Source organism: Cetorhinus maximus, chromosome 17 (assembly GCF_964194155.1).
Source record: "Cetorhinus maximus chromosome 17, sCetMax3.hap1.1, whole genome shotgun sequence".
Classification (NCBI taxonomy): domain Eukaryota; kingdom Metazoa; phylum Chordata; class Chondrichthyes; order Lamniformes; family Cetorhinidae; genus Cetorhinus; species Cetorhinus maximus.
This window is the reverse complement of record NC_135895.1, coordinates 86,696,834-86,712,077: the sequence shown is the minus strand read 5'-3', so window position 1 is coordinate 86,712,077 and position 15,244 is coordinate 86,696,834. Positions and strand designations below refer to the sequence as shown.

The following is a 15,244-nucleotide window of genomic DNA, read 5'->3' as shown; positions in this document are numbered from 1 at the left end:
TTACTTTACTCTTTCCTATACTTTCCTGCCCTATTTTATTTACATTTTGGCTGCTTATGGGGAGGATTTTCCCCTCGGCGGGTGGGCGCGAAGGGCCGGCCCGGGAGCGGCCGCAAAATAGTCCACCGCCCGCGATCGGGCCCTGACCCACGATTTCACGCTGGCTGGCCAATTAACAACCAGCCAGCGGGAAATGCATGCTGACAGCATCAGTATTGCCGGGGCGGGGGCAGGAGGAGCGCGAGCGCTGAAGTTTGCGTATGTGCAGGGGCGCGCTCACCGAAAGCTCCCTGATGGCAGAGAACTGCCTCAGCGAGCTGGATGATTTAGAAATAAAAAAGAAAAATGTGAAAAATAAGGGAAACATGTCCCCACATGTGACTCTGTCACACGAACGGACACATGTTAAAAATAAGTTTAAAAGGTTTTTTTTTAATTCACTGTTGGAAACCTCATCCCGCCCGTGGATGAGGTTTTGCAAAAAATGCAAAGGCCACTTGGCCTATTCGACCGACCGCCATCCATAAGGTTGGACAGGCAGCGAAAAATTCAACTTAATTTCCAGCTTTAATAGGCTTCTTAATTGCCGGCGGGCGCGCTGTTGATTCTCGCGCACGCCTGCGGACCGAAATATCGTGCGAGTGTGCGATAACGTTGGGACGCTCGCCCGACATCGTTCAGCGCTGTTTTACACTCAGTGTGTCATGTGCACGCCTGCACGTTGAGCTGAAAATCCTGCCCCATGTTTCTTGTAGGTCCTTCCCCCATCGTACTAGTGTCATCTGGAAAATCAGGTATTGAACTCTTTATAAAAAGATAAGGACATAGGAAATGGTAGCAGGACTAGGTCATTCAGCCCTTCGAGCCTGCCCTGCCATTTAATGAGGATATGGTTGACCTTCTACCTCAACACCATTTCCCTCCACTATCCCCATAGCCCTTGATGTTTTTGATATGTAGAAATCTATCAATCTCAGTCTTGAACACACTCAGTGGCTGAGCCTCCACAGTCCTCTGCGACAGAGAATTCCAAAGATTCACCACACTCAGAGTGAAGACATTCATCCTCATCTCAGCCCTAAATGGCCTGCCCCTTCTTCTGAGACTGTGTCCACTGGTTCTAGACCCCACCCCAGCCAGGAGAAACATCCTCCCTGCATCTACCCTGTCGAAGCCTGTAAGAATTTTGTATGTTTGAATGAGATGAACTGTCATCCTTCTAAACTCCAGAGAATAAAGGCCCAGTGTATTTAATCTTTCCTCATAGGAGAATCCCTCCATCCCAGGAATTAATTTATTGAACCTTTGTTGCATTCTATGGCAAGTATATCTTTCCTTAGGTATGGAGACCAAAACTGCACACAATACTCCAGGTGCGGTCTCACCAAGGCTCTATGTAATTGCAGTAAGATATCTTTACTCCTATAATCGAATCCACCTTTAATAAAGGCCAACATACTATTTGCCTTCTTAATTGCTTGCTTTACCTGCATGTTATCTTTCAGTGACACATGAACAAAGGCACCCAAGTTCCTTTGAAGTTCAACACTTCCCAGCCTCTCACCGTTTAAGAAATGCTCTGTATTTCTGTTTTTCCTAACAGTGGTGTTGTATTTCATCTGCTAAATTTTTGCCACTTGCTTAGCCTCTCCAAATCCCCTTGAAACATCTTTGCATCCTCTTCACAACTCACACTTCCACCTAGTTTTGTGTCATATGCAGACTTGGAAATATTGCATGTAACACTCACATCCAAATTATTGATATAGATTGTGAATACCCGGAGCCCAAACACTAGTACCATCCAGTACCCGACGAGTCACTCACAGCCTGCCAACTGGAAAATAACCCATTTATTCCTACTCTCTTTTTTCTGTCTGGTAACCAGTTCTCAAACCATACCAGTAGCTTACCCCCAATCCCATGTGCTCTAATTTTGTTTACTAATGTCTTGTGTGGGATCTTATTAAACGCTTTCTGTAGATCCAAAAATACGGCATCCACTGTTCACCCATATACCTTCCCCATGTCATTAATAAATATGGTGAAAAGTTAAGGCCCTAGAAAAAAATCCTAGGGAACACCACTTGTTAACATACTGCCAATTGGAATATAAACTCTTTATCCTCACTCTGTGTCTCCTACCCACTTCCAACCAATTTCCAAACTAAGTGAAAAGACTAACTCCAATTCCTTACACACCCAGTTTTAACAATAATCACTTGTGTGAAACTTGCTTCGCTGTGTTCTAGAAGTCCTACAGATAACATCCACAGTTCTCGCTATCTCATTAATAACATCTTCAAAACATTCAACTAGACTACTCAGACATAGCTTATCCTCAACAAGGCCATGCCGGCTGCCTCTGGTCAGTTCAAAATTGTTCAAGTGTTCAGACACTCTATCCCTAATGACAGAGCCCAACAACTTCCAGACAACTGACTTTAAACTGACAGGTCTGTAGTTAACTGGCATCTGTCACCAATCCTTCTTAAATAATATGGCAGAAATTTCCCCCGTCGGTGGGGGAGGGGATGTGGGGAGGTGGGCCGGCACAAACCCAATTGGCGCCCCCAATTGGGGTCGCGCCGCCATTTTACGTGGGCGGGCCAATTAAGGACCACCCAGCGTCACACGCTGAGTGCTCCCTGTGCGGGCGATGGGGGGGAGGGATTTGTGTGCAAAAGAGCGCAGAAATCTCCCTGAGGCATGGAGGTACCTCAGACAAATTAGCTTAAGGTTTAAACAGTTAAATAAAGGAAAGAAAATATTTTAAGACATGCCCCCTCATGTGACAGTGTCACATGAGCTGGGACATGTCAGTGAATTTTTTCAAGATTTTTGATTTAACTAATAAACCCTTCATGAAACCTCAACTCACCCGTGGATGAGATTTCATGGAAAATGCAAAGGCCGCCTGGTCTCTTCGCCTGCCCGCCAACCTTAAAGATGGATGGGCAGCTCTGTTAATTGGTTTAATGACTATTTAAATGGCCTGAATAGGCCTTTGACAGTTCGGCGGGCACACAGCCGACTCAGCTGCGCGCCCGCCGAACTGAAAATCTAAATGGTACGCGGTGACATTGGGACGCCTGCCCGACATCACCACGCATCATTTTATGTGTCGTCGAGTGGGCCCCACCCTCCGCTTGCTGACCTGGAAATTCTTCCCATAGAATTATACTAGTACATTTCCAATCTATTTGCACAGTCTCTAAATCAAGAGAGCTTTGAAGGTTTATTTCGGACACTTCTGTAATTTTCTCATCTATTACTTTTAATACCATGGGGTAGATACCAGCAAGTTCTGGAGACATATTCATCTTAAGTCCCGCTACTTTCTCCACTATTTTTTTGTGATTGCTTGAATTGAATCCAATAATTTCTCCCCTTTATTCTTAGTTTGTTAGAATATCTTAAAAATGATTTAGTTGATCAAAGTAACCCAGCATGGGTTTGCATTTTAGCCAAAAAGGGAATGTGGAGAAAAGGGAATGGGTATGTAATATGTTATGACATGGCAAATGATGTGCGCCAGGCAGACCAAATTCACAAGGGAGACTTGGCCACGCTATCACAACAGTTTTGCAATTTGTATTTATTACGAGATATGTGCACTGAATTCAGAAGTAATGAGTCTGCTAAGATCTTTAGAGGTTTTAAAAATTAAATTAAAGTATTTATTAACAAATGAAAAAATTTCAAGTGTATACATAAGACTATAATTACTTAATACTATACCAAATCCTAAAATTCCTAATTAACCTGTCTCTAAATTATACACCACCTTTAAGGCAACAGTCCAAAATAGATTTCAAATTTAAAAAACAAGCCATAAACTTATCACAGTACCCACCTGACAGTAGAATTTCAAAAGCTTGTCTCCAACTTTAGTTACTGGACACAGTAGACTTTGCACAAATGGCTGAAAGCTTCCTGAAGGCTGTTTCATACACTCCTGTTAGATCTTACATGCCCCCCCACCCCCTCAAGATAGCCTTTCATTCTCCTTTATATATGTGTCTCTCTTTTTAATCTGTAAATTCCATTATTCCATATGTCTTTGGAAATGCACTTTTCCCGTAATATAAAAACTTTCATGTTGCCAATATTGTCAGTAACCTTTGGGAAAATAAATACACTGCTTGGCCTTGCTTACCTGGGAAGTTATAACCATCCTAACATCCTTTTGAAATCCAAATGGCTCCTTCACTTGTCTAAAAATGTAAATTTCCTTCACACCTTACAAGCTAAGACAGTATCCTTGTTTACCCATTAGCATTTCAAGTACACTTCTACATCTAGCTTATTTTGATAATTTCAAGCTTGCAGTCTAACTGACTCCAAATGTAATTAAATCACACAGACAGAACTGTCTGCACTCACACCCTTAAACCTACCTGCCAATAAATCAGAATATTATTATGGAAATTATTATACTTTCGTAACAAGTACCAGTACTTTTATTAGTCAGTTTGTATTAAAGCTTGAATATTTATTAAAAAATACACTCAGGCGTGAGTCTGAATTGAGGTTATTGTTGTCAGGCTAACAACCTTTTGTTGCAACAGTTAAAGCAGGAAAATCGCTAACATAGTTTCCCTTCTATCACCTCTTCCTTAGTGATGAAAAAGGATAGAAAATACTTGTTGAATTAATCTGCCATTATATTGCTGTCTATTACAGTATCAGCTGCAGCTATATTTAATGGCTATGTATCTCCCTTTATTATTCTTTAACTTTTACTATCAGCCTTTACATTGCCTGCAAGCTTTTTTGTATTCCTTTTGCAGCTCTTAATGACCTTTTGGAGTATTCTGTATGTTTTGCCTTTCAGCTGGATTACCACTTTTCTTGGGATTTGTGTAAGCTTTAGCTTTAGATTGTAGTTTATCATATGTTGAGACCATGGTTGCTTGCCAGTATACTTTTGCCCTTGAGGGGATGTCTTGGTTTTGTATTGTACTAAATACTTAATTCAATATCTCTCCTTGTTTTTCTGTCAGTTTACCTGTTACCAACTCTGCTGGCAACAACTGTTGTCAGTTTAATGCATTCAGTTTGCATCCCATTTCTTCAAAGTTAGATTTACATTTAAAACCTTGGCTTGCGTGTGACTTTTTGCTTTTTCAAACTTAATGTCAAAGTATATCATGTTATGGTCACGAGTGACAATGTGCAAGGAGCTCCCCTACTGTCAGTTAATTCATTTTTTTTTTAATGGGATGTTGGTGTCACTGGCCAGCATTTATTGCCCATTCCGAATTGCCCTTGAGAAAGTGGTGGTGTTCTGCCTTCTTGAACTGCTGCAGTCCCTGTGGTGTAGATACATCCACAATGCTCTTAGGGAGGGAGTACCAGGATTTTGACCCAGTGACAATGAGGGAACAGCGATGTATTTCCAAGTCAGGAAGGTGAGTGGCTTGGCGGGGAACTTCCAGGTGGTGGTGTTCCCATCTATCTGCTGCCCTTGTCCTTCAAGATGGTAGCGGTCGTGGGTTTGGAAGATGCTGCCTAATGAGCCTTGGTGAATTCCTGCAGTGCATCTTGCAGGTGGTACACACTGCTGCCACTGTTCATCAGTGGTGGAGGGAGTGAATGTTTGTGGAAGGGGTACCAATCAAGTGAGCTGCTTTGTCCTGGATGGTGTCAAACTTCTTGAGTGTTGATGGAGCTGCATTCAAGCGGGCAAATGGGGAGTATTCCTAACACATTCCAGACTTCTGCCTTGTAGATGATGGACAGGCTTCAGGGAGTCAGGAGGTGAGTTATTCACCTCTGACCCGGTCTTGTCGCCACAGTGTTCATGTGGCTAGTCCAGTTCAGTTTCTGGTCAATGGTAACCCCCAGGATGTTGATAGTGGGGGATTCAGAGATGGTAACACCATTGAATGTCGAGGAGTTTGTTATCCATTAACTGAGCTATAAAGAATTCTTGTAGCTGACCGCAAAGCTATTTGCATGACCGAATCCAGTGGCAAGATGATCTGAAGGGAAAGTCTGTAAATATGCCAGCAGGACACGACAAGCCAGTTCGCCTCAGCCTGAATTAGAGTTAACCCCGTATTTTTCATAGCTTTACAAGAACTGTATTTCCATCTGAACCCTAAATAAAATTTCATTTTGTTTCTCTCAGGCAAATGAAATTTTCTTCTTACTTCTGTTGAGTGCAAATCCATTTACCAACTGTATTGGTCAATTAATTACTGTCAGAATTATAAGCTTCTGTTCCCTTTTTGCTTCGACCATCTTCAAGCTGCTTATCATTGTCGACCAAGAGAATGTGAAAAGCGTGCCCTTAAAACTTCGCCCAACAACACATTTGCCTGGACTGATAGAAAGTTCTTGAAAGCTGGATTGCTCTGTTCACTGCCCCTCCTTTGAGAACATATTTTTTTTGCCATCCCGAATGGTGTAATTAAAACAATAATGTAGCAAAGTGAGAGATCTCCCAGCCCCGAGCTTATATAATCAAGAAAACAAGCAGAAGGTTAATGTCCATTGTGCATAATGCTGGCTAAGTTTCTGGGAGAAGATAGGCAAACCTAATAGCCAGATCATTTGGATGCCACAAAGCTGGGGTAATAAAAGCCTCAAAATGTAGGAAGAAGGGTGTCAGGAGAGAGCCAAGACATGCTACAGGTGTCATGTCCTGAGGAAGTATGAATGACCATGGAAGAAGTTTGGCTGAGTTTTTTTTCAACAGGTCGAGTTTATGGATGTCATATTTGTTCCTTCGAGGAACAAGAGAACAATGTTTAAATAAACAGGGACCACAAGAGTATCAGTAACACAGGGATTGATGAGAAACATTGCGACAGAGTATGTATGAGCTGACTTGTATGAGTTGCTTACCACAAATGTATTCAAGTGTCACCTGAATACATTCTGATTGCCCTTTAACCTTTCCATTATTGCTCTGTCTCGACATTTATTTCAAAGGAGGTTGGGTAAATACTTGGGTTCCTGTTCAGGCTGTGGAATCATGTTAATTGTAATTTTGAACATTCATAGGGATTTTTATATGGCAAACAATTTTTAATATATGTTTTCTTATAACTTAAACTTATTGCTGCATTGAAATTGATTTCATTTTTTTCAATTTCCTTTCTAGGCGGGGATGATTGCCTTGCTGTTGGCAATATTGTTCCTCGTGATGGTTCTCTACACTCGGCGGCGATGGTGCAAGCGTCGCCGTGTTCCGCAACCACAGAAAAGCGCCAGCGCAGAAGCTGCAAATGAGATCCACTACATCCCATCGGTATTGATGGCTGGCCAGACTCGGGAAAGCCTGCGGAACTCGCGCCTGCAAGGCCACAACTCCAGCGGTTCCATCAGCATCCGGGAGACTCCAATACTCGATGGGTACGAGTATGACATTGATGACCTTCGTCAACAGCTGCAGAGAGAGTGTATGAATGGCGGCGAGGATTTTGGCAGCCAGGTGACACGTACCTTGGATTCTCTTCAAGGTTGCGATGAGAAAACCTGCTTGGATCTCACTCCAGGTCTGTACCAGTTACACTGCTTTACTGGGAATGGGAGCTGATGGGTGAATGGTTCTTGACTGTGAAACTGGGATGTCTGAAATGCCTAGTGCACTCTACTGTTTTGACAGTATACACAAAGAGCGGTGGGGATAAGTGTAGGCATAAACGTGAAGATGTAAAACTCAAAGCTTCTCTCAGAACATTGTCTGCACCATGTTGTAAGTCTCATTCAAAATGATAGATTTCTTTTCTGAGTGCATGGCTCAAAAGATCCATGACACGCCATTTATGTGCTTTTCATGGCATTGTGCCCACCAGTGCCCTCCAGTGCTGGCCACAGCAGATTTTTTTAGGGTCATTGGGAGGGCTGCTTGTCTTCGTGCGGGTGTCAAGCAGCATACTACAAGAGTGAAATTCTGGAGGCTGCCTAACCTTTACAGCTGAAAAATATGGCCCAAGTTTGTGAATGAAGAAAGATGGTGTGGCAGGGCCCGTCTGTACATTTGCGGAGGCTGCTACATCTCATCTTACTTCCCTCTATTACACCAGATCCCTTCTGGGCCAGGGAAGCGCGTATTCCTAACTTCCCCTCGGTTTAGACCTTTTGGCATCTTCAACCTTACCAGGGATTGAGTGGAGCTTCTGCCCCTCCTAAGGCCAGCCAGGAATTCCCAAAGTCAGTGAGGATCTGGTGAACTGTGCGTCTGCCTCTTTCGGGGAAGCTTTGCTGGAGTCCACGGAACTGATGACTAAATTCAGGATCATTGTAAGGATATGCCAGACATATATCAGTCCCAACTCTGACTGTTAGAGGGATCAGCACAAATTTGAACAAGTTATTATAGTTCCATTCTTTCCAGAAACTGTATTTCACTCAAGGTTTAAATAATTTATATAGTTTATAATATATATATAATGTAATAATATGTAATATATATATATTTATTTATGTAATATAATTTATATAGGTGCATGATAAAGAGTAAATCAAGCAGCTTTTGATTGGTTATTTCCATTCCAGTTTTGTTCCATTGTTTTGGTTTATTTAATGTCTTTTCTCGCTTTGGTCTCAATCATCTCTGAATTTCTGATGAGATGTCCCTTGTTGCTTCTCAACTTTTGATCAATTACTCGTCACTCATAAAAATAATTGTTGTTTCTTATTCATTTTGTGTCCTCAAATGTATCTCTTGATAGTTATGGTCTTAAGGAAAAGACCCTCGGTCATAACATATCCTTTGCTTACTTTATTGTTCCCAACTCTAGAGGCAGATATGATGTTACATGAATTGAGGGTATGCTTATTTCACTATTTAATTATAACTAAACAATTTTAATTATTATGCAGCTTAAGAAGAAAAAAAATTAGTCTATGGGCCTGATTTTCATGGAGTTGGGGAGACTCCGCCGAGGCTTAAAGGTAGCGGATGGGACCCAGAATTGGAAGCCCCACATCCTCTACCTGCATGCACGATTTTTGGGGCAGGGCATGCAGCGCATGGGCGCCATGTATGAATCGGCTGCACCATTTAAACCTAGCGCAGAGAAGGAGCAGGTGCGATTTTCACTCCAAAAATGTCCTGAACTTGCAATGTGCATCCCACAGCTTTGTGTTGGAGACGTGAGCAGCTCTGAAGACCTGATTTAAAGGGTTGTAAGCCTTAAATAGAGCTGTGGAAAGTAGCAGCTAAAAAGCTGTACTTACCTCAAAGATTGAGGGGTGCTGCCTGAGCTCAAAGGAGAGGGGTAGGGTAACTGGAAAAGAAGAAAGGTGCATATTGTAGGGGCCTCTTCACCTTTCCTTGCATGGGCGACAGGACAGACTGCCAGTATTGCTGGGTGAAGATTGTATTGTCCAGGAAGGAAGGAAGGTTAAAGAAATGGGCACAGCACCTCCCCACATATGGAAAAAGGAGAAAGGTGGCAGCAGTAGCGTGTGGCTATAACCAGGGCATGAGGTAGCGGAGACACCAGAGAGAGTAGCAAGAAGGAGGACGGTGAGACATTACCTTGATCGAAAGGTCTACCGTCAGAGGTTCAGTTTCTTCCACATGACTGAAAGGCAGCGCAGATGAAGTCTCTGAATGTCTAGAGATAAGGCCAGAGATATCTGTGCAATGTTGGAGCCAGACCTCAAACCTCAAACAACTGGTGCCCAGGCTCTGCCCTTTGCAGTCAAAGTCATCATTGCCCTCAAATTTTAATACAACTGGCTCCTTCCAGGGATTTGCTGCAGACCTCTGTGGCATTTCACAAGCAAGCACCTCAGTCGCCAATGCCATCTTTGCTAGGGTTGGGGAATACATTATATTCCAGAGAGATGTGAGTCTTGACTCAGAGAGTAACAGGGTTTGTCTCCTTAGTTGGCTTTCCACAAGTAGAAAGTGTGATAGATTGCACCCACATCGCCATCAAAGCGCATCTCAGGAGGCTTTCAGATACATTCATATAAAGTCATTCCATTCCATCCACATGCAGCTTGTGTGCGGCCACAATAAGGTAATCCTCTCCTTGTGTGTACAATTCCCTGGAAGCTGCCGTGACTCATTCATTTTGACGGAGTCAGGCCTGCTGTAACTTTTCAAGCCTAGGCCCCAGGTCCATGGCTGGCTACTGGAGCACAAAGGGCATCTATTGAGGAGGTGGCTGCTTACTCCCTTGTGCCAATTAGAGATGGAGCCACAACAAAAATATAGCACCAAACACCTTCAGACAAAGTGTACTTATCGAGTAGGCTATTGACCTCTTAATGATGCTGTTCTGATGCCTTGACCCTCCTCGTGAGAGGAATCCAGTACTCATCTGCAAGGGTGTCAAGGATAGTGGCCTGCTGCATGCTGCTTAATATATGAAGAGGCAAAGGGGCATTTATATACAGGAGCTAGAGCCTGGTGATGGAGAGTGCTCATCAGAGAAAGAGGTGGAGGAGAAGGAGGGGGAGGAGGAGAGTGAGGTGGATTCCTTTAACTCAGATGAGGAAGCCACCAAGCAGAAGGGTGACAATGGGGGAAATGATGAGGGGCATGCCCGGGGACCCAGTGTTGGCTCAGTACATGATGTCATAGTCACCAGGGAACACTTAATACAGAGGTAGTTCTCCTCAGCAGCATTGAGGATATAATTGCACCTTCAGCAGTAAATGCCTGACATGCCATTGCAACATGAGTGTCCAACAATATATAGACACTTCATATCTTCTCAGAGGTGCCCATTTCACAACAAGAGAGAAAGTCAGCAAGTGTCCTTGACAACATAGGCACCACAAAGGCAGAACTCAGCAGCCTGAATCACCTGTGTTGAGGGATTGACCTTGAGATGCATTGTGGCAGAGGGGCCTGCAAGTGTATGTTAGAGGCTGTCAAAGACATGGAGGCAAAGTCACCCAGTACCTCCAAAGCCTGACTTTGCACAGAGAGCAGCTGTGCAGTGTGAGGTGAGACTCAGTACATGCAGATATGACGGCTGGACCAACAGAAATGCAGAAGCTGGAGACAGTGCAGGATAAAGGCACCCAAAGCGCCCATGTGTTGGGAAAACCTTCCATTTACGTTGAGTTCAACCTGCCCTTACTAGCGGACTTGTGAGGCACCCACAACATTCAGTGCAGCAACTCACCGAGGTTCCTTGTCAGGCCACGGCCTGTAACACACAAAAAGACAAGGGCATCATTTCTATGTCAACTCCCACAATTGCAATCTTAACTCAAAGACACATGTAGTCCTGACCTTTGTGGTCACTGCTGTGTGTTCACTGAGTATTAGCTGAAATAATGCCACTGCGTTGGTCTCACCACTATGGTTGGCCTGCACCAGACGGATTGCCTTCTAGTTGGACTGAATTTCATGTAGGGGGCAGGGGTGGTGATGAAGGAGGGCATATTACTTCCATCCATCCCCCACCCCTTTGCAAAAATTAGTTGTCAGCCAGACAACTTAAAAAATACCCTGTATTATCAGATCAGCCATGATCTTATTGAATGGTGGAGCAGGGGACGAATGGTCTACTTGTGCTCGTAATTCATGCGTTTGTATGTTCGTATGTTCACTCGCAGTCTGAGAGTGTGCTAATCCAATACTCTACCCCATAAGGTGACTCCTGATGCCCTATATCAATGCCAAGTGAAGCATCATCAAGACTGCCCTCCCTTCTCTGACTGGGACTGTGCACATATATCTCTGACTCAGACAGTCCCTCCTGCATTCTGGTGCTATGCCCTTTGCCATGTGCAACCCAGGCCTACACGTGTGCTACATCCCTTCATAGTGGTCACGTCTGTGTTGTTGGTGTGTCTGCTGGTCAGATGTGACACTGCATCCTCGGGCATCTCTTCCTCCTCTCTCTTGATGCCCGAGGGATGACCCGGCTCTGTAGGGGGAGGCGGGGGGGTGAGGGGTGGTGGGTAGGCATGCAGCGATGGGATCTGTGTGAGACTAAAAAGGAGGTAATTAGTGTAAACCTTGGTAAGTGTATGCTCACATGTGGCTCCAGGCCATTATCAGAAACCATATTACCAGAACGCTTGGCCCAAACCCCTCCCTTTGTTTTCAACCATGTGCCAAGCTCCCATTATTCTCGATCAACCTCCCCTGTGTTAAATAACCATCACCCCCATCAATGAAACCGTGTTCAAAGGAACCTATAACACTGCCTTTGGCACCTGCTATGGCCAATTTGCCATCCCCTTTACTGGCCTCGGAAGGCACCTTGTCAATTTCAATGGCCTCCCCTCCAGCCGACGAATGACTCTGAGGTTCGCATTGCCACCCCCTGTCTCCTTGGCATTCTGAGTGCCCTTCTCCTGCAAGTAAACAATAAAGTGGAATGTAAGTGTGTTATGACACAGCAGTTGGTACAGGCTGAGTTGTTTAAATCCCAGAGGGAAACTTGAACAACTGTCATAACCTATATTTTCAATTGGCATATTTAAGACCACCAAGCTTCAAGAGGTTTTTTATATAAAACTAAATTAAACACTTATTAATTTAACAAGAAATTAAACACAATGGGCAGAATTTTACCCTTGATGGGTGGGCGGGCCCCACCGGCTCGGCAGCGGGTGGGTAGCCAATCGCTGTTGCCGGAATGGGCCCCGCTGCCATTTTAAATAGGCGGGCCAACTAAGGCCCACCCAGCATGATGCCCGACGGGAAGCGCTATGCGCTTCCTGTGTGGGCAGGGGGGGGGATTGCCCAACTGTCAGAGCGCGCTCTTTCGCACATGCACATGAAAGAGCGCACATCTCCCTGAGGCAAAGTGCTGCCTCAGGGAGATCACTGAAAGGCTGGCAAATATAAAAAATAAAACAATAAAAAATTCATTAACATGTCCCCCTCATATGAAAATGTCACACGAGATGGGACATGTTAATGAAATAAACAAAAACTTTATTAAACGTTTTTAAAACTGTTATCAAACCTCATCCCGCCACTGGATGAGGTTTGTAAAAAAATCACCTACCCGCCTGCCCGTTGGGCCTGTGTGTCGAACCGAAGTTCGCACGGGCCCCTCAAAATCGTCAACGATCAGCAAGTTAAGGGTTTTAATGAGGCCTTTAATTAATGGCGGGCGTGCGCCCCGCTGCATAGCGCGCCCGCCGACCTAAATATCATGATGCCGCGCACTGCCGTCGGGACGCTTGCGCAACATTTTAAGCGCTGGCGTGCGGACTCTGCCACCCACACGCCAGCCAGAAGATTCTGCCCAATATAAACATGTCTACCAATTGCTACCAGAATAACTTCTAAACAAATCCCCAAATTAATCACTCCAAGATAAATCTTCACCAAGGCAACAATAACCCATAGACTTTAAACAGGCACCAGGCAAAGCACATTTGACCTTATGAATTCAGAATGAGGTCCCTTGCAATTTGGTTCCTGTGCAGACACAGTTGTAGGCTTATAGGCTGGTCAAATATTAAATGCCTCCGACTCACAAACAAAATCCCTTCTGTTTATACCTAGCTTCCCCTTTGAATGTCAATGTTCCAGTGTATTACAAGGTTTTTAATTTTACCTCTCCTAACAATATTCCTTTCATCCCACCAACTTTATTAGTAATATAAACACATTGCTTGGCATCTCCCAGCCAGGTGCAAGATTTTATCTATTTGTTTGAATGGTTTATTCAACAAATTCAAATTATCCTTTACCTTTTAATTTACGTTTATCTAATTAACATCTCAAACTACTATACATCAAAGCACCCAGGCTAGCTGGCTTTAATCCAATTAGACCACACAGATAGGGCAGGATTTTTCATATGGCGGGTGGGCTGGGCATGACGGGCGGGGGCGGGCACAGAGCCAATCGCCACCCGCCACCCACGATCGGCTCCGCGCTGCCATTTTACACGGGTGGGCCAATTAAGGCCCGCCGAGAGTAATACACAACCTACCTGTGCGGGCGGAGGGGAGGAGGGAGAGTCGGGGCAAGTGCTCTTCTACGCATGCACGCGAAAGAGTGCAGCAATTTCCCTGAGGCACGGAGCTGTCTCAGGGAGATTGAGTGGATATTAAAATAATTAAACAAACAATTTAAAAGTTTATTTAAACATGTCTCCTCATGTGACTGTGTCAAATGAGTTGGGGCATGTTTTTATATTGATGAAAATGTATTTATTTACTTGATAAAAGCTTCAGGAAACCTCGTCTCACTCGTGGATGAGCTTTCCTGAAAAACGTGAAGGCCGCTTGGGCTTTTCACTTGCCCGCCAACCTTAAGGTTGGACGGGTAGTGTTCGCAAGTGCTTCAATTAATTTTTTAATGACCTTAATAGGTCGTTTACATTTTGACGGACGCACAGCTGACTCCGGTGTGTGCCCGCTGAATGAAATATCGTGACGGCACACGGTGACGTCAGGACGCATGCCTGACATCATCGCGTGCCATTTTACATGTCGGCATGTCGGGTCCGCCCCCGCACACTGCCCATAGACAAAGACCCTACTACAAATCCAATTTAAAAAATAATTTCCAATAACATTAGACATGTTAATATCTCTTCATGACAAAGTGCATTGAACCTGGCATCCAGGGACAGGCCTCATCAACTTTGCGGTGTGTCACTTTGGGCATTCAGGTGCCACCTCATTACTGGTAGGAGATACGAGAGTGTCATGTCAATTCATTCATCCCTGCTGAAGGGGATTTACACACCCATTGTGTCCCAGCTTATATGTTAGGCAGCTGACACTCATGGCAGAGACAGCTGTATGCGTTTGTCAAACAGCTCACCTTACTTGAGCACAGGAGGTTGTGGAACTGCTTGTAGCACTGGATCCAAGTCCTAGGATATTCAGTTGTTCTACTCACCATGGCTGCAATGTCCTGCCATGTCTTCTTGGCTACAGCCAGAGGGTTCCTTCCACTTGCTGGATACAATACAGGGTCTCCCTCTGGCTTTCTACCTCCTGTACCAGGATCTCCAGATCCTGGTCCCAGAATCTGGGTACCGTGCCTCCCTGTGAAATGCTAATGCTGCCCCTTGTATGGTTTTTAGGGATGGTGGGGGTTGGGGTGGTGGGGGGGGGGGGGGGGGGGGGGGGGGGGGGGGTGAATTTTGAGCTCTCGGATAGACTTGATTGCCCCCAATTTAGGATTTGCAATTGATAACAGTCTTATAGAATATTAATGTCATTGCTTACATTTTCCTGTGCACATTAATGACTCTAATTTGCACAGTTTGGGCTTTCTAGTTGATAATTGCATATTAACAAATGCACCTCCACCTAGTAACAGAGCAGAGTTGGACAC

At 44.4% G+C, this 15,244-nt stretch overlaps 1 protein-coding gene across 1 annotated transcript in view; it reads left to right on the top strand.

The window, feature by feature from the left end:
• astn1 (astrotactin 1) overlaps positions 1–15,244 on the top strand; it is a 2,710,576-nt gene that overhangs the window by 812,441 nt on the left and 1,882,891 nt on the right. Inside the window, exon 3 of the mRNA XM_078561790.1 lies at positions 7,115–7,508. Within this exon, the coding sequence (XP_078417916.1) occupies positions 7,115–7,508 (394 nt within the window). The remainder of the gene's footprint in view (positions 1–7,114; positions 7,509–15,244) is intronic.